We start from the raw sequence: 20,714 nt of genomic DNA, 5'->3' as shown, positions 1-20,714 counted from the left end.
TGAGTGGAGGTGCATGGAATAAGGAAAGCCTTGATTCTAGCCCTTCACACTCTTGCCAGCACAGAGGGAAGATTAATGCTGATATACACCAGCTACCAACCAGGGCGAAAGGAACAGGGACGGAACTGTGGTTCCCTATAGAAACTGATGCCCCGGGTGCAGTGCAGCTTTGCACTACCCCTACAGTGCATCATGTCTCTGTGACAAAATCTAGCCCCTAGCACCTAATGACTAAAAGTTTCTCTTTTCTATTGTCATTGTGACCAAATCCACCATTTCTTCCTCCACAATATATGAACAACGAGGCCCTTCTTTTCTGTCCTGTCCTTCAATTGCTTGTTCGTGTCCTAATCATTTCCACAGGTAGTTAAAATGTTATTAATTTGGGAGATGCACAGCTTTGGGGGGAGATACTCATTTCTGTGCAGCATGGGGCATGTGCATTTCAGAACAGCTGAAGAGGCAGCAGTCTGCCCTTGCCTGTGCCTCTGCCTCTCGTCCAGCCTCCAGGACTCTCATCCTCCGCAGAAAACTGTTTTTTGAATGAGTGATCACTGGATCTCACGTCCAATTCAAATTTCTTCAGCTTTGTGCCCCTAGAATTCACTGCTGACTCTGAAGCCAGGGAAATTTAAAGTCTATGACTGTAGAACAGAATGTGTAAGCTGCTTCCCATCTCTACTTGCTTGGGGAGCAAGCAAGTAACCTCTTGTCGTGGTCTCTTTGTCAAGGCTCTTGGCTGCATTTACGAGAAAGTGGTGGAGATCTTGTAAAAAGCACAGCAGTGCCTTCACTGAGTGTGCATGCCCTGACGTGCCATCCAGGAGTAGTGTAGTGAAAGGAGCACAAACTGCCGGGAAGTGAGCTTCTTTTTATTATTTTTTTCTAGTAAGAAAAAGCCAATAAAGCCCTAAGAAATTAAAAGCTAAAGCTCTATATAAATGCAATGTTAGGGTCACTTGGTTTAAAATTGAAAAGCAAAAAAGTTGGGCAATGCAAAAATTTTCAAAAGTGATCGGTATTTTTGGGTGCCTCTGATTTTGCACGTTGAACCTCAGACACTTTAATTATTACTATTCACTGGACTGCACTACCAAGTACAGCATACCAGAGCTATCTAACTCTGGGTGATTTCCTAACAAACAAATCTCTCCACAAGTAACATGAAATAGCATGTGACTCAACACTAAGACCATTCCACAAATAGTGTATGAGATAAAAAAATGTCGAGGTGTCTGCATCAGATGTTCAGCCTACAGAGCTTTCTCCACCTTGGTGAATGTTCAGACTTCTAATCAATCAAGATATTTCTGGGCAGGCAGTACTTTGGGGTTTGGAGAAATAGATTCCTAGTTTAATTGCACTATTTTTGTTCCTACCTCATAGTGACCTATGGTGTTTAGCTTTGTTATCCCATCTTCCAGAATTACAGAGGAACCATCTATATCTAACAGTTCTTTTTGCTGTGCACCAGACTGAAGTTCTGTAAAACAATGATATTGAAAAAACAATTACACACTAAACCTGGTCCCATAAAGCAAAATACAGCATTTTAATTTTATTATTTTTGGACTAATGGTCCCAATCTGAGTTCTACTAATCACTGTCCATGTGCTAGTTTCCAGAAGCATGATTTGCATGCCCTGCCTGTAGAAACCCTCTGTACACGTAAGGCTATCTGGAGGATGAGGCTCTTGGAAGTTTCTCATCTTATCCTACTTCAGCCACAACCGAGACAGGTGCTTTCAACTAAATCAAGCCCATATGGATGCTGCATGAACATTTTATGGAATTGTTTCTAAAACTGGATATTTGGATGAACTGGATGAGTTTATTTTTGTACAGTTTATATAGCCATTTCAGATCAAGATTCAATGGTCTTAAGGGCATGTTGTTTGCCATCTGCCTTTGTAACGATCTCACTCCTCATCCCCTTGGCAGTCTTATACAGTCATTTGAGTTCTCTTAGTGGCTGCCTGCTCAGGGTAGTAAAGGAAAACAGTAATGTCCTGGGGAAAGAAAGAGCCTACTTTTGAATGCAGTTTGGAATATTTTTGTTATTGCAATACCCTATGCACCAGAATTAATGCTGTTCTGCTGCACAAGTGTGCCCTGTCATTGTTGCTATGTTTATACTAAGGGGAAAAGGGGTATTTTTAACATGTTAGCTAATGTTTGTTAAAATCTTAATGCACATAAAGGCAGTTGTAGTTTTAACATATTAACTTGTAAGAATGAAACCTTACGGGCAAGCACAGGGTTACAGCCTTACTAGCTGTATGAATTCCCCCAGAATTTATTATGACAAAGTAGCATAAACTAACAGTAGCCAAAGTCAGTGATAGTATCTACGAAGTAGGAATCTTCACAGAAACAGCAGCAAACGTAAGAGGATAATGGAAATAACACACAATGGCACTCTCTTACCAAGACCAATTTCTCTGAGCTGAAGACCATAAAGGGAGCCATTCTTGTTTAGAAATGCTTGAAAGATCTTCTCTTTGGCTTGCTCTATGGTATCGCAATCCAGAACATTAGCTTCGATATCAAGACAGGTATCTGCACACTCATCTTCTGGGATTTTTTCAAAGAAGACATTCAGTGCCTGCAAGAATACAAATGTTATTAAAATCTATGGAGAATGAGATGGGCTTCACAGTAGCAAACATTGTATATCGAGTTAGACACACTACACTAGGCTTTTCAAGCTATCCGCCTATTTAAACTATTTTTCCAATCAAAACGTTTGTTTGGCGGAGTTAAATAAAGAATCACGTAGATCTAATTAATTCATAGTGTTTGAAGGATCACTGACATGCCCCTGTATATTTTCAAATATGTATTTTTTCCTTCTATATTTGTGCAAATGTATTTATTGATTTACCACTGAAGATTAGAAGAAAGTATGCACCTTAAAATATGCATTTGTTTGATATAAGTAGGATTCCTAGAAAATGAAGTTGCAAGGTAAAGGTTTGAGAAGATAAAGGTTTGAGAAGGTCACTTATTCAGCAAGCAGCCATGATATGCATTGTTGTTTCTTAAAATTTTTAAAATACACATAAGCACCAGCTGTTGCTATTGATGAGCACAGCAAATCACAAGGAACATTTCCTATCGAAATCTACATCCATCAGAATCCAAACATTTCTCCATGGGAGAGAAAAATCACTGAGCAGGGAGGTGAAGGGGGGAAGAGAACGTGTGTGGTGTCAGACATACACAAAGTGGTCCATTGTCATATTGGTTGGACCCAAACCTGTATGAGGAGGCTGACATAGCTCATAATCAGCTGTGGCTGGAAGCCAGCTTGTTTACCAGACTATGCACAGAGTGAGGTCATCCAGCTAGTAGGCCACAGATTTACTGCCTGAAATTTACTACTAGCAATGGCCAATAAGAACAGGAGGGAGAGGGAGATGAGTATGGATGCATGACTAGGTTTTCAGTTTGAGGCAGTGATAAAGCTTTGCTAATATTGCAATTTGCTTATAGCAGAAGTAACTTCGCTCTGTTCACCTCAGTGTGTGTGAATAAAGGGGTTCTGATAGAACCTGTTCTATATGTGACTGTAACAAATGTTGTTTTAAAAGTCTGCCACTGAATGCAAGCCACAGAGGAAAAAACTCTATGTAATATGTAATAACTCTACATTTAAGCAGTTGAATACCTGTGTTATAATAAACCCTAACTGAAACATGAGGATCGTGGACGTGACTCACTAGAGGAAAGATTGTTAAAAGAGGAAGCAACCAAAAATGTTATTTTTTTCCTTTCTGCTCTCATGAGAAATAGAGACGAGATAGCCTCAGGCAATTGTGTGGGCCTCTTTTCTCTCTCAGAAATATTAATAATTATAATAGCTGAGTGGTTCTTTCTATTTTTTTTATCAGCTATGAGTGGAAACTACTACATTGTGGTGAGGAAAGAAAAGGAAAGAAACAAAAGAGACATTAATTAACTTCCCTGTTTCTATAAAAACAGATGGAGTATTAAAAACAAGATTGCAAAACTGCAAACATCAGGATTTAATGAACAATACAATGTAACTGAAGTAACTGAGAATGACTTAATCAGGACATAGAGATGTTTAATTACCAGGGTAATGAGTCTATTGAAAGGACAAACTGAGTGGAAGGGGCAGAGATGTCGAAATAGTGAGGGTGGATATGGCACCTGAAGAAGGAAATGAATACTGACTGAGATTTGATGCAGAAAAACCAATAAAAGGAAGTATAAGTGACTTACACTTAGGGTCTGAGCCAAAGTTCTCTGGTGCTGATGGAAGTCTCCCTGTCAGCTTCAACAAGCTTTACATCATAACATCCAAACAATAGAATAATAGAATCATTTTGGCAAAATGGCTTAATATTTTATCTAGGGCCTGATCCAAGATCATAAAAGTCTATGGGAAAACTCCCACTGACTTCAATGGCCTTTGGATCAAGCCTCTAGTTTAGTATTTGATCTGTACTCCCCCTTCTTTGTATCAGAGTTGTTTGTGACCACTCCCAACCCCCGGCCCAAGCACATATACTGCCACCCAGCTCTGAAGGCAGCACTGCAGCTGCACAGAAGTCAGGGTGGCAATGTGAAAAGGGATATTCGTCAATGGGGCACTAAGTCTGCCATTTTCATGGCAGACTTAGTGCCCCATTGGCACCCTTACTTCTGCGCTGCTGCCCTGGGGCTGACAGCTGGAGCCCCGCTGCCTCCAGGTGAGGGATTGAGGGCTGTGGGGAAGGAGAGCCCAAGCTCAGGTGGCAGGGCTTTATCTCCGCTTACTGGGTGTGCACGGCCCTTCTGCATGAGCCCCAGACACCCAGAGCTCTTAAAAAGAAAAAAAGCCACACAGATCGCGCCTCCCTTGACATACTCCTGCATGGCTCTACCTCATTCCTCTGCTACTAGGTGGATTCCTAACTAAACACTTTCAAGGGTGCTTACTGAGTGTTAAATTGAAGATTTAAAATGAAGCTGATTCCTCTTCAACTTCTTGCAAACATGTTTTATTGTTCACATGATTTTTTCTGTTACAGGATTTGCCCCACAATATAATACAAATGTCTCTGTTTCAATCTGAAACTCTTTTGCTTTCGGACTAACAAGAAAAGTTCTGTTTCCTCTGTGAAGGCTCCTTTCCTACACATACGTTCCCACACAAATAGCTCCGTGGAAGGTGCTGTGAAACCTCTTCATATGTTAGCATGCCAGAAATTCGAGTCCTCCCTCCATTTCTGCACTGCCCACCAGACAAACAGCAACAATTTGCATTTTTTATAATACGCAATGAAAAAAGGCAGAGAAGACACATAGCAGGGTGTGTGTCTTGGTCTAAATTCACCCAGGACATTGTCTTTCCTCTAGGATTAGCTTGGTTAAGGCAGAATGTGAAAGACCTGGTAATGGCACAGAGCCTTTAGGTTGCTAGGTCAAGTCCACCACAAGTTGGAGGGGACAAAAAGTTGCTTAATATTATGGATGTTCAGTAGTCTATTAGAAAATGAGTTGATTGTCTCAGTGCAGGTCCTTGTGAACAAGTATCCATGTCACAAGATTCACTACAACCTGTACCCTTCAGGCAGTCTCAGCAGAGAGGCCTAAGACTGAATGGCAATTGAGATTGAACTAACTGACCCAAGACTAATGTCTCTGTGACAGGATGTACCAACCTCGCATTGGCCCCACAAGAGTTAACCACTTGCTTTGGCCCAGGAGGTCACGCCCTCTCATCCCTACTGTGCATGTTCCTGGTGGAGGGAGTACATACAAGAAAGCAGCTTGGGTCAGTCTGGGCTGACCAGAGGTGATGCAAGCTACAAGCTCCTGCGAGGGAGCTGCGAGAGCCCCAGCCTGAGGAGGCCAAGCACACTGAGTCCATCATGGGACCCCACTCGACCATGGAGGATGAGGGAGTTGGAAAGCTGCCACCCCAGGAGGAACTACAGGATCTGGGATCAAGGGTATGAAGCGGGCCAGGGAATGCATTTGTTGAGCGAGGGACCTAAGCCTGAAGCCAGGACTCCTGGTTCACAGGCCCTGGGTCAGAACCCGGTTGGGTAAGGTAGGCCTGGGTCCCCCTCATAGACTCTAGTTGCTAGGCCCTACTGTCCTGAGGACAAAGGCAGCCTCATAGGCTCTGACCTCTAAGCCTTGCTACCCTGAGGACAAGGGCAGTTCCCTAATCTCCAACAGCTAGGCCTCGCAACCCCAACCGAGAGGAGCCATATTCACCAAAGGGGAGCATTTTCCCCTATAAGACGGTCACAGCTCTCTCCCCGTCCATCAGGGAGGGAGACCACGCCCCCTCGCTACAATGCTTCTGGAGCAACTCTGTTCAGGGGGAAATTCGCCGACAGTTAATGGCTCTGGCCTGCAGTCAGGCTGAACAGCAGAGAGTCTATAGGCCGGGAGGTCTCAGTCCAGGCAAAGCTGCAAACGGTTAATAACTCTGGTCTGCAATCAGGCAGAGCAACGCAGCAGTCTAGTGGGACCAACTGTCTGGCGGAACAAGCAGCAAAACCATCTGGCGTCCTAGCTCAGGCAGGCGACAGACCAATGCAGGTCTCTTGGTCTAATGTTGGGGAGGCTGCCACGGCCTCAGGGATAAAGGGACACAGGCCCACCTGACTCCACTGTGTTCCAGCCCAGGGCCCTAACAGTGGCTTAGTGGTCCACCACTGGGTCAACATGGAAATCTGGCCGCAACAGGCTGGTCGGCTTGCAGTCAGTAACACAGCCAAACCCTATTCGGCTTTCCTGGGCTCCTTCCTACACTCCCTTCAGGGGTGTACCTGGGTTCCAGGGGCATCATTTGTCTCACTGGGGTAAATGGCTAGTGGGAGCCCCAACAGCTCCTTAGTGTCCCCAGTGTCTGGCAGCTCCGGCAGTCACTCTGGGTCTCTAGTGCTGTAGCAACCTCCATTGGGTCCGAGCTCCAGCAGTGACGGGGAGACGTCCTGCTCCTCTGGCAGCTCTCCTCCAACTGAGCTGGAGGGCCTGCCTTTTATATTTCCAGTTCCTGTCCTGCCCCTCTGCCCTCCAGCAGGGCAGTGGTGGGTGTCCCAGCTCTGCCCACCAGGGGGCGGTCGTAGCCCTTTCCCCATCTGTCAAGGAGGGAGGCCACGCCCCCTCGCTACATCCCGCTATTCCTCCCCCCTGGCTACAGTTTCCAACTCAGGGTCAAGGCACATTAGCAGAGATGTAGAGAAATATGCCCAGCTGCTCCCCACATTCTTTGGATAAATGGAGCACTTGGGTCTGCAGCATGATCAGTTGGAAGGAAAATCAGAAAATGCTTTGGAGATCAAGCAGGCCAGACTATGTTTTAACTCTCCCATTCCCTCTGATATAGAATCCCCAGGCTACTGGTGATGGAGGAAGAATGCAATCATTGATAGTAATTATGTGAATGGAAACAGGGCATGTAATGTGGCAAACTGCTAATTAAACATGTTTGCCACTTGGCATCTGCCCACTATGGTTCCATCCCTGAAAAAGAAGATCCTTCTGGCTTTTAAAAGCTCTGTTTCTGTCTTTGAGTAAAATGAAGCTTTTGATGCTTCAAGAATAATTGTGAAGGCATCCTAAAACATGCAACATCATGTGGCAAATCAAGCAAAGGAACTATCTTCACCATAGGGAAAAATAAATAAAAATACTTAGCTCTCTATCCTGCTATCCAAATAGTAACTAATGAATGCTCAAAATATCTCTGTAGAGTAGGGAACATTACTGTCCCTAAGTTACCGATAAAGAAAGAAGATACAGCAGAATTATGTGATTTGCCTAAAGACAAATAGTAAGTGCCAGAATTAGGATAAGAAATCAGGAATTTCTGACTCTCACTCTCATGTTCAGGCCAATATTTTGTTTTATTTTATTTTATTTCAATTTATAACAATAGATTCAAAACAGCATCTAGATACATTTTCCAAATTTTTAAAAATAAAATCAATTGGAAGTAAAACTAGAAGGTACTCCACATCCCACAAACAAAAAATAATCAGCCACAGTAAAATCAAACCCAATATAAACATCAGATCTTATCTTGCCTCTGCTTCCCCAGCAGCCCTGGCTAAGAGATGGGCCTCGCAGCGTGCCCTAAAAGTAATCACATTCAAGCTATTTCCAGTCAGAGTGGATGAGAGGGGAGAATAGGTCTAAAAGCTGAGATTCCTCCTGTCACAGTTCAGGGTAACTAAATCTGTGTTCTCCCTCTTTGGTCCCTCAAGGACACTTGCTCTACACTCCCTGTTCCTTAGCCACCACTTCTCTTGGGTGGAGACCTGTGTCTCTCTCCCTCCTGACTGGGGTTCTTCCCCAGGCTGCCCAGTTCCCTGCATATGCTGTGATAATTCCAGCAAACCAGACTGCTTAAACATGCTATCGTCTGTGCTTTGCTTTCTCTTCAAAGGCTATGAACAGCATAATCGCCAGGAGTTTTATGTTACCACCCAGATCTTTATAAGCAAGCACATTTATTCTTAAGGTAAAAGCATTACAGAGAAATCACATAAAAACAATAAAAGTTCCTATAAGAATGTTAAAAGATTACCAGAGGTCACCCACCAGTCTTATGAGGCCCTAATAGGTCAAGTCTCTCAAGAGATTGGGGCCCTGCCTCAGACAGAAGGTCCTGTCCATTTGTTAGATAAGGAAGAAAGCCCTAAGTCAATTTAAACTCAGGCTTTTTATCTAAAAGTCCTTTCTTTGCCTGTTGGCCTCAGAAGAATCCAGTTCGACCTGGTATATGTGAACCTCCCCAGGTGGTAGTACCTCTCTGGAGGTGTAACAACCTGAGTGAATTTGCCTAATCACCCTTCACTGCTGTTCGTTCCTGGAGGAGCTGTGGTCACACTTCCCTGTGGAATTATATACAATCCCTGGCCCACAATGATACATAAACTTAATACAGTAAGATCTCCCATATCTATCAGACCTCTCACAGAGAATGTCCTCTCTTTTACACCAAGGGTGTCACCGCTGCAATGCTCCACTGATTGCAGCTGTAACAGTGTCACACACAGAGAGAGGCCTCTTAAGTATACAGTATTGAAGCATTTATAGATTCACAGATCTAAACCTTGCATAAAATGGGCATAATAATACTTCTCTACCTCAAAGGAGTGCCAGGGAGATAAATTCATTGATGTGTGTGAGATGCTCAGATGATAAGCAACATACATACGCATATACATAAAACAAAAACCTCTAAAAACACAGCATCAGAGTGATGTAATGGTACACCTGCCAATAAAAAAACCAACAATTATTTTGCGTCTCTACAGCTGAAATTTTCATGAATCAGATTTTGCCTGATTGCTCAATGCCTAGCATGAGCAAGCTTTAATTAGAATCTAACCTTCATGAGCACCACATTTATGCACAAATTGTAAAACTAAAAAAGAAATCATAGATGATAAAATTATGAAAAGGCTCTCAAGACTGCTAAGGGCACTAAAGGTCAGACAACATTAAACAGACACATGGATGGAAGCACAGAAATCTTGGAGAAACATTAATAGGTATTTTTCTACTATTTCTGGTTTTGCATGGGAAGCAAGGAAAAGTACAAGTTAACTTAAGGAAAGATTCAGGAGGAAATTACAGGCCATTTAAGGTAACCCAGAGTAATATCCAGAGTTGAGATTGCATGCACTAGAAGTAAGTGCTTAGCAGTAGTAAATCACAACTCGGCATCAAAGGATTAACATAAGTTGCAAGAAAGGTTTAACAATTATTTTAAGGAGACCAAGACAAGCATTTGGAAGGGACCTACTTGACTGGAGATTGGCTTGGAAACTGGCTAAAGGACAGGGAAAATAAAGAGCATTTTTTTTCTTGCTACCAACAAGGTAAAAAGAGGTTTGAATTCAACATTTAAAGACATTTTTCCAGATGTACAGTTGTTTCTGTAAATGAAAGCAAATTGTGATTGCTCTAGTTAAGTGAGGCATTTGAGCTAATAAACAGTAGCAGATGGCAACTATGCTGTGGTTTAAGACAGAGGTGTATGCAAAATAATGTTTCTTGCTCAAAGAACAGAAAGATAACCTGGGAAAAGGAAAGTTACCCCGTACAGCACACAGTTTTTACTCCAGCTCTACATGGTATCTCAAATCTCTGTCTTGTCAGTGTTCTATATGTAGTACTTTTCCATTTATTACACTGAGTGAAAAAATGAGAAAGAATATTGTTCATTAAAAGGGAACTGGCAAAATTATATTTGCCACTGAAATTGCACACCAGTCTAGAATTCTACCATTGTCTCTCAGACTACAAAATGCAATAGACATGGAGAAATTAGACTAGGCCATTTTACTGAAAATGTTCCGTCCATCTTTTCCTTTGTTCTTCTGTGCTAAGAGTCTTTTCATTTGCACCTTTAATAGAGTCTCCACTGCTAAAGTTTCCTCTTAGCTATTTGATGTCTTTTACAAGATTGTACAGTCACCTCTTGGGCTAGCATTGTCAGCCCCTGGACATTTTACTAATATATGCCCTTTTATCTCTGCTGGCATTCCTTTTACTTCTCTGTCCAGAGCTCTGGATTTTTCTTGCCACTTGCTTTTCACTTCATGTCTTAGCATTTAACAGTTTTTGGGTTGTTGTACACTTCTCTTTCCTACTGCCACCCAAGTAGCATCACTAATCCATTCTTCCCTTTTAGAGTTCATTGTCATTAGAAGTGTCTTTGCACTTTCCAGACAGCACACTCTGATGATTTCCCATAGAGCATTAATGTCTTAGTTCTCTTCAGTTAACGCCATTAAAACACTGAACCTGTTCTTCAGTTCAAGCTGAAAAGCACTTTTTGTCAGGGCCATCCCTACCCATACATAATATACGCGGCAGTGTAGGGCACCAGGAAATTTGGTGCATCACATTTCCTGGTGCCCTGTGCAGCTGTGTGCTGCTCCAGCCCCTGCCCCTGCTCCGCCCCAGCCCCACCTCTTCTCATCCCTGCTCTGTCCCCATTCCATCCCTTCCCCAAAGCCCTTACTCCTGCTCTGTCCCAGTCCCGCCCCCACTCCACCCCTTCCCCAAAGCCCACACCCCTGGTCCACCCCCACTCCTCTGAGGACTGCTGCAAGAGTCGGGCCTGCACTCACTGCGTGGTAAGAGGAGTGACCCGACCCCAGCCTGCTCTGCTCCCCTGGCTCCCAGCCTCGTCGCTGGTGAGTGCTGGGGGGTGGTTCACCCGGCCCACCAAGGCTGGGAGTCAGGGGAATGGAACAGGCTGGGGACAGGGGGCTGTTTCCCCCCAGCCCCTCCCCCCATAGAGGCCTGGGGCCATCCCCCCCGCATTGGCCTGGGACCCCACACAGTGGGGGCTGCGTAGGGCACCAAAATGGCTAGGGACGGCCCTGTTTTTTGTGTTTCAGTCTTTTAATTGTGTGCTGTTGATGCACAGTTGTCTTTTAACTTTCTTCATCCTCTGTAACTCGATCTTCAATTAAGCGACGCAAAGGGTATGGTCACTGCCCACATCTGCTCCCCTGTATGCACGTATGAGCTGCAAAAACATTTTTTTAAATACAGAAATGATTTGGTTATTTATAGTATCATCTGGGGAGTACCATGTTGGACTTTAGTAGGAAAATATTGTTCCATCTATCATTGGGTAGTTTACACTGTAAATTTCTACTTTGTATTGAAATCGCACATAGTCACTATGATATCATGTTTTGGGACCTTTGTTAACACATCCTGTAACAAATCATGAAAAGCATTTTTTCCCTCATCTTGCTTTTCGTTGGTTAGCGCATAGCACTGTATGACTGATAGTTTGAATAATTGAGTCTGAAAGCAAGCTCTAATAATACTTCCATTGACTGATTCCCACTCAGTCAGTGTCTGATCTGCTTCATTCAACATCAAGATTGCTACAACAGCTTCATGTCTGTCATCCACATTCTCGAAGATGATGGTGTTATTTGTTCCTCTGAAGTGTAGTTTTTTCATCCCTATCCATGTACATTCACTGATTCCAAGGACATCAAGATGGTATCTATCCATTTCTTTAATTACTTGGGCAGTTTTAGTAGCTTCATACATTGTTCTCACAGTTCAAAGTCCTATTTTCATTACTGATGTGACCTTGAGCAAGGCACTTTTCATGACATGGGCTTCCTTACGGATTTGACCAATCCCCATCATATTCTTCACATGAAGCTGATCTCTTGTTCGAGCCTAAAAGACTAAGCCTGAGCAAATTACTAGAAATATGTGATGAAGACCTATTCCTAGAGCTGCCTATTGATTCAGGAGATATTACAATGGGAAAAAGTTAGAAAAGCCATCAGTAAACTCAAAAATGGGAAAGCAGCAGAAGAGGATAATAATAGTGGAGAGATGCTTAAAGCAAGTGATGAAACAGCCCTCCAGATTTTCCGTGTGTTACTGAACAGAATATGGAATGGAGAAAAAGAACCCAACCCAGCAAACTGAGGCCTTTTAGTAAAATTGCCAAAGTAAGGTGACCTAACCAACTGCAGTAACTGGAGATGCATTTGAAGACATGGGTTTTTTACCCACGAAAGCTTATGCCCAAATAAATCTGTTAGTCTTTAAAGTGCCACCAGACTCCTTGTTGTTTTTGTGATACAGACTAACACGGCTACCCCCTGATACTAGTAACTGGGGAGGAATCCTATTACTCTTAGAGCCTGGGAAAATCATGTGCAACATCATCCTGGAATGTATCAAGAACCAAATAGCTCTTCAACTTAGAGAGAAACAAGCATATTTTAGACCCCTGGGATCAGGTGCAGGCCATATTGTTGTTCTCAGACATATTACAGAGCAAAGTATGGAGTGGCAAGCACAGCTTGTTATCAATTTTATACATTTCCAGAAAGCTTTTGACAGCATACAGAGAGATTGCCTTATGTCCTCATTATTGTTTGCACTGGTCATTGACTATGTTATGAAAGTAACTGCAGAAGGCAACTGAAGAATTTAATGGATACATGATAAAGCACAACTGGATGACAACATATTTGCTGAGAACACTGTCCAGCTTAGTTCAATCCATCAGTTAATCAAAGAAAATACGCAGCTTTTGGCTGATATGGTCAAACAAGTTGGCTTGTTCATCAACAAGGGGAAGACAAAAAATATGGCTAAAGTAACCACTAGAGTGGATGAAGAAACACTACAAGTAAGTCATATTAGCTATATAGGTTGTGAGATGTGCAATGATGGTGACACCATGCCAGTTGTCACACAATGAATATCAAAAGCAGCAAACAATTTTCATAAACTTGAAAAGATTTGGAGAAGTAGCATGATTACCACTGACACAAAAGTATGAATTTATAACACTAACATCATGTCCTCCTTTATGGAGCAGAGTCATGGAAATCTACAACATAAATTGATACACTCAACTCATTCCAAAGTAACTGTCTGAGGAAGATGTTAAGAATCCATTGGAAAGAGTTTCTTTCAATAGCAGAAATTCTAAAAAGACCAAACCAAATAAGGCAATCAAACATGGCAAGACGACGACAATGAATATATTTAGGACACACTTTAAGGATGCCACCAATGTGACATCCATGGTAAGTGATAATATGCACACCCACCTGGAAAAAGAGAAAAAGGATGAGCTAGAGCAAGGGTCAGCAAACTACGGCTCGCGGGCCAGATCTGGCCTGTCAGGGCTTTGGATCTGGCCCGCAGGATTGCTACCCCCATGGTGCTGTGGGCCCCACACCACTGCTGGAAGCGGCCGGCACCACATCCCTGCAGCCCCTGGGAGATGGGGGGCAGAGGGCTCCGTGCGCTGCCCTCGCCTCCAGACACCACCCCCCGCAGCTCCCATTGTCTGGGATCGGGAACTGCGGTCAATGGGAGCTTCGGGGCAGGTACCCACAGGGGAGGGCAGAGCACGGAGCCCTCTGTCCCCCATCCCCCAGGGGCCGCAAGGACATGGTGCCGGCCGCTTCTGAGAGTGGTAGGAGGCCAGGACAGGCAGGGAGCCGGTCTTCGCCCTGCTCTGTGCCACTGCCACCCTGAAACTGCTCCAGGCAAGTGGTGCTGGACCAGAGCCCGCATCCCAAACCACTTGGGCCTCCCGCATTCCCTGACCTGAGCCCCTTGCCCGCACCTCAACCCCATGCCACACCCCACATCCCTCCTGCACCCCAACCCCCTGCCCTGAGCCCCGTCCTGCAGTCCACACCCTCTCCCACACTCCGCACTCCTTCCTGCACCCCAATCACCTGCCCCGGCCCTACATTCATGGCCCTGCATGCAATTTCCCCACCAAGATGTGGTCCTTGGGTCAAAAAATTTGCTCACCCCTGAGCTAGAGAAATACTATGCAGAACAATGAAGAAGCCAAATCCAGCAACGTGACACTCAGAAGCCTGAACAAACCAACACAGGACTAAAATAAATGGCGGAAACTGGGGAACTTAAAGGTGTGGGAGGATAAAGAAAAGGAGAATATGAGTTTTCTAGGGCTGCAGGCCTAATCAGCCACCAAGAGGTTCTAGAACTGTCAAACAGTGCAACAAAATTTAGTCTAAAATTAGATAAGTATTATCAGTGAAGGGCATGCTCACTATTAGTCCCATTTATAATTCATAATTCTCTCTGATCACCACAGTTCATACTTCTGGCTTTCTACTGGGGATTGCTTGGATGCAATGGCTGCTGATAAGTATCTTCATAAATCACATGGCCTTCATCTAGTTTCCTAGATCTAATAAAAATGTGACCAATATTAACATATCCAGGATGTTTTATTTGGAAACTGGATGTATTTCACCCTTATGCAGTAGGCCTACTTCTAATAACATTGCTGCTCCTCTGTGTTCAGGGATAAGGCTTCCAAGAGTCAATCACTCAGTGATGCCTTGCAGGACCTTTCTCTTTTTTGTCGGTAAAGTAGACCTGGTTGTTCAGAATATTCAGTCCACTATCATAAAGCTTTGTTTTCCATTTAGTAGGATGCTGTTGGTTGACCGGTCCATGTTAGACCTCACACTCCTATTGGACAGGGCTAATTTGTTTCAAAGAAAGGTCATTCATTTTGATAATAATCTGCATCTTCCAGCTCTCTGCTCTTCCACACTTGAAGTCTTCAGTTCCAAAGTTTGTATTTCCTTTTTTCACTTTTCAAACCCACAGATTCCATCAAATACTACTCTGGGCTCATGCTCAAGTTTGTGTAATTTTCTGTTTTAAATATATGTTTTAACTCTGGGCCAAACTGAGTGAACATGGAGCAGGGTATTGGAACATTCTAACAAAAGTTATCGGTCTCTCACTTCCCCTTCCATTCTCAATCACACAGACCAACTCAGCCCCCATGTAGTATTGCACAAACCATTTCCCTTCCCTTTTCTGATAGCATAATGGCCACACGGCAACAGCAGCAAAATGCATACTTGAAAAACCAAGAAAGTATTAGATTAGCTTTCACTGAGAGCTCAGTACCTACGTCTCTTAGGTGCTTTTTGAAATCTCACCCTTAATATAGTGTTAAACATCTTTCAATGTGTTTTAGAGCTAGAAATAAGGAGGAGAACCAACGCCATGGGACTAGCCACTTCTCTGTGGACTACTAGCATTTGGTGCATGGATCACAACTGGGAAACCTCTGATCTAGACAGTTAATAATTTTAGATATAACATATAAAACATATCTTTATCACAGAACATTAAATGTGCAGCACCAAATATTTGTTAGAAATCAGTAAAAAACCTAGAAAACCCAAGGATTCATAGCACACAAGAAACAGAACATGTTTAATTACCTTTTTTGCGATCATCTTTTTTAAAAAAAAGGATATCTTGGTAATTCAGCAATAAGTGCAAAATGGTAAGAATGTTGTATTTGTTTTGATGCATGTAACAAATCTATGCATAGAGGAAAGTTCTGACACCATCACCCTGGAATTTTATGATTTAACTAAGTTTCATAGGGACCTTGTTTTTATTAAGGCAACTAATTAAAATCCACTACACTACAACTTTACTAATTTGCAGTTAATGACAGGAAAGCCCACAGTGAATTACTGAATTCTGAGGATTATTGAGTAAGCAAGCACAATAAAATCACAGGCATCCAGCATCACAAAATTTCCTGTGTACTGTTGATAAATGTAATCTAGTTTTAAATATTTATTTCAATAATTCATCGTGTACTTGCAAATGTTCTATAGTATAATTCTTAATAAGAATAACGAAGTATCATGAGCTTGGCTATTAGATCACTGCTATGAAGCAAAAGGTATCAGATTGGTGAAACGTGGGTTAATTCACATCTACTGTGTTTTGAAACTGTGTTAATAATAATTTTGTTTTCTGCCCATTTTTATCTATCTAGGTACTTATATCACCACCGTCACTGGAGTATCTAAGAGACTCAATTTAGCATCCTTCCGTAAGAAGAATGTTGTGGGTTCTTTCAAAACATTTCAGTATTTGAAGGAAAAGCAGCTTGGCAAACATACCACTGGTTTGAATTCGGTCACTTGCCACAGAAGCCAGTCTTCATTTAGCGTATACAGAGCTTTGCAAGTTGTTACGTCTACCGGCCCTTTGTTTATCCTCTGGTTGAGGGCAGTCACAAGCTTATAGAATGGTTCTCCAACTGTCTCCTAAGAAATAAGACCAAACACAAACAAGCAACAGCTTTAGTTCTTTCTTCTGCATTCCCACTGGAACTCTAGTGGGATACCAACAATTTGAAGCCTGTCAAACTAACTTTCTTTTTAGCCAAGTTGCTCAGCTGTCCTGCAATTAAAAATACTTTCTGTGCAGGTTTATCTGTTCTTTCGTAACTCCCCATCCAACTCCTGTTTCTCTTACTCAAATGGGAAGAGCCACCTGGGGCTCCTGCCACGACAGTTTAGAGCCCCATGCTGGGCACAGGCAGGCAGCTAGTGGAGAAAGCCTGCCTCCCCTGCCTCTTCTGGCCTGGCTTAGCTTGCCTCTGGAGCTCTCAGAGGGACCTGTCATCTTCTCTCAGGTGTCATTCACTCCCCAACCCTGTGTAGGTCACTCTACCTTCCCAAGCTACCATTGCTCCTCAGCCCCATGAAGAGGACTGGGATGTAAAGAACAGGTTTCCTCTGACTGTCCCCTCGCTCTATACTTGGGTCCCCGGAAAGTTGCCAGCTTCGAACTACCCTGATTCTGTATTTTGCAGCCCCTAGGGCAAAGCACGTGAGCTCCCTGCAAAACAGGGCACGGGAGAGATGTTATCATATTAGTGCACAAAACAGGAAGTACAACCTCAAACAACAAAATTGTCTCCACATAAAATGCAACCAAATGGACTAAATTAAACAGACTGTAAAATGAGAGGGATCATTTTCCCCAAATCTCCTACAGTTCCATTAATCATAGGTGTTAGCTGCAACAACAACAGGCAAAAAAACTTCAACAGAAGTGAGGTTTTCAAAATGACAGCCTTTCTTTAAACTCTCTCAAACATAGCTCTATAATAGCTTTTGAGGAGAAGGATACACATTGCATTCTAACCACAATGTGAATCTTCTGCCCTGACAAGAAAATATCTGATGGGGTTTGGATGATAATCTGTGAAGCAACAGAAGAAAATGTCAGAGTTTCAAAATTACCTAAAGTCCAACCCAAGTACAGATTGTTAGCATCATTTATACAGTTGCTCTTTTCTTACCTTTGCATAATGACAGCTGTCTATATAAGTGATCAGGATAGCAACAGGATAGAAAGTTAGTGATCAGGATAGAAAGTTAGGTTTCATGCACAAACAGCTCTCTCATGAGTTCTGCATGGAAGAAGTCAGCATGTGCTATGTTGAAAATATTCCTTATTCTAGTGTCTAAGGTGGTGGAAAGATGTCAAACTTACCCGAAGAAAACCAGAAAGACAAACAGACATCCAATTTGTCAGCAGTTTTTCTACGACAGATTCTGTGCGCCTTAGCATGAGCTTAGGTTGCGTATTGCTAGACTGCTCCATCAAGTCCCTGGTCAAGACTTCTAGAATATGGGTTAGGTAGACTAGTTTACTTTGTAGTGCAATAGTCAAGAAGGATGCAAACAAGCACCTATTTACAAAAAATGAAAAAGTCATAGCTAAAAGGTCTGGAATTTGCTTTTCAAATCTATGACAACAGAAAGGTGATCCTAAGCCTTTCATAACAGCTTACTGTGAAATTAGTTCAAATAAACATACACCTTTCAGTTATGCCTATATGCTGAACCTTGATTTTTTAGGTACCCCAAACACCCACTAAAGTCTCTATAAAATTTAAAGTACACAGGATCATCCCATCCAGTAATTTAAAAAAAATGTATTTTGTGTATCCGAATTTAATTCTGAAGAAGAATAGTTTCCATTTCAATGAAAGAAAAGTTCCAAATTATAAATCAAGAACTGCTTCCTCTGAGGTGAAGTATTTTGCTAGTTCAGTGTCTATAGGCATCCATAAATCTGCTGATCTCTTTTTAATGGCTTGTTTCAGGTGAAGAACAAGGAAAAATACTTTGGAAAAGCTTAAATTTGCTTTGTATGTAGTGAAAACTATATGTGTGTGTCATAATCCATGTAATTTTTCTCTTAATTCTATGACTTGAAGATTATAAGGCATAATCATACTATACCTGTCTTTCACAGAGAAATTTTTCTGTTTTTCAAGGGTGTGAATGAGAGTAACAAGAAAATCCTTGTTACAAATTAAAGCATGCAACATGGTGAGGCTTTCATCCTTTTGCCTGGGGTCTCTGCTCTGGAACAGTTAAACAAAAATAAGGCAAACTGTAGCTGGGCATGACAGGTCCTTAATTCTTACAAATGAGGGTAAGCAACACAAAAGATGAAATCTTGGACCCACTGAAATCAATAGGAGTTTTGCCAATGATGTCAGTGGGGCCAGGATTTCACCCATAGCATATCTGTACACACACACACACTTTATATATAGGCAGTATTACCTACAGTTAAAGTTGCCTGATATTTCCCATTATAAGATCCTGTTTTCATATATACATATATGTTACTACATTACATACATAAAGCCATGTAACTTTTCCCCACATGGGAAGGAACGTAGAGAAAATTTAACCTAATGGATCATTTGGAAGGTGCTCAGATTCTATGGTGACTACCATGATCATACATAGACGAAAAGAATAATCACTAAATAAAAGTAAAATTACATTACATAGACTTACCCGTGACACATTAGTGTGCATGTCTTCAATGAAAATGGATGCAAAGCCGCTTGACTAAAATAAAAGACAAGTGATGTATTACTGTTAGAAATATCAAAGGCTAAGCATGTACCCAAGGCAACAGACTTCGCTGACTAAAGATGATTTGGGCTTCTAAATGCATCTGCAATTTATGTATTCTGTGATTTCTGCAAAAGTTCTGGCATGTAACATAAAGGAAAACTGCAAAGAGAAACTCAGGATTAAGCTAGGCCAGATTTACTGGTATGCTACTGAATGCCCTCACTCCCAGGCTGTGGAGGTCAGTCAGCCCAGCCATGTTCTAATATGCCACAGGAAAGACTGTTTATTATCATCACATGAAAATCTGCTGCTTTTCCAGGTATGTGAGGACACTCCAGAATGCATTACTCCCGGATGTCACTATACCAATAGTATGACTCTTCTGGATGTCAGGGACCCTGGGCTTAGCCAAATTTAGAGTTTTTCTCTGCAGTTATTATTACTGCTGACACTTTTCATACAATGGATCTCAAAGTTCTTGAAGTAAGTCTGCCACAACCCTTTGAGGAAAATTCATATTATTAAACCACAGAGGAGCCATGGGGGACACTGGGTCCCACTAACCCCTGACCAGCACTGTGCTGCAAGCCTTGTTAGCAGTCAGCAGAAGTTTTCCAAAGGCAAATCTTAAAAGACTCCCGTTTCCTAGCAGCGTTAGCAGCAGGGAGTACCAGGCCTTCACAGTCCATGAGGTTCTCACATCAGAGCCTGTATTTCTCCAAATCAGTATGTTTGGCCTCCAAACTCATTCAGAGGCACTTAAAAGACTTTTCTGTTGGCATTTACTGTTATCCACTTTTTCATTGACACAGAGAATTCTTCCTGTGTGTTCTATCTTGCCACTCCTCCTGCTCCTGTCCCCTGATCCTTATCCCAACTTTTTCTCCCACTCTTTCCTCTTCCAATGCCTATTAGCCTTTGTAGTTCTCTGTCTCCATTAGCCTCTCCCTCCATCCTCGCCCTTCCATTTCCACTGCCTCTCTTCCATAAGCACCCCCACTCAACACCAAAACACATACACACACAATGTGGTAAAGGTAAAAAACAATTACACAAAGCAGACGTGGTTAAGGTTAAACAAAACAGTTCAGGAAAAGTATAGAGAGAGAGAAGGAAAGCATGAAAACCTGGGTAAAAATTAGGTTAAATATAGAGAAATGTAATAAGGTTTTTAATATACATATATAAATAACAAAACACAAGCAGAAGTTAAAATACCAGAGTTAATAATGAAAATCAAAGCCATGGTGGCTAGATACAGGGTTAAATAACAAAACATGGGAAGTTTTATATATATAATATATTTTTAAATACATGAGATAAGTGTGGCATATGCTAGTTGTCACCCTGACCACTTTGATAGCAAAAGACACATTATAAACCCCATCTTGTTTTCATAAGACAGTTAAGATTTTTGATGAAGAATAAACAAAAAGACCAGATGAACTCCTAAAAATAATTATAATATTA

At 42.2% G+C, this 20,714-nt stretch overlaps 1 protein-coding gene across 1 annotated transcript in view; it reads right to left on the bottom strand.

Moving 5' to 3' along the window:
- PLXNC1 (plexin C1) overlaps positions 1–20,714 on the bottom strand; it is a 94,958-nt gene that overhangs the window by 13,073 nt on the left and 61,171 nt on the right. Inside the window, exons 18-23 of the mRNA XM_050934170.1 lie at positions 19,182–19,235; positions 18,612–18,736; positions 17,857–18,055; positions 16,473–16,619; positions 2,428–2,605; positions 1,380–1,483 (exon numbers count right to left, since the gene is read on the bottom strand). Of these exons, the coding sequence (XP_050790127.1) occupies positions 1,380–1,483; positions 2,428–2,605; positions 16,473–16,619; positions 17,857–18,055; positions 18,612–18,736; positions 19,182–19,235 (807 nt within the window). The remainder of the gene's footprint in view (positions 1–1,379; positions 1,484–2,427; positions 2,606–16,472; positions 16,620–17,856; positions 18,056–18,611; positions 18,737–19,181; positions 19,236–20,714) is intronic.

This window comes from Gopherus flavomarginatus, chromosome 1, assembly GCF_025201925.1.
Source record: "Gopherus flavomarginatus isolate rGopFla2 chromosome 1, rGopFla2.mat.asm, whole genome shotgun sequence".
Lineage (NCBI taxonomy): Eukaryota > Metazoa > Chordata > Testudines > Testudinidae > Gopherus > Gopherus flavomarginatus.
Note: the sequence above shows the minus strand (reverse complement) of the source record. Positions and strands in the feature narration are given on the sequence as shown.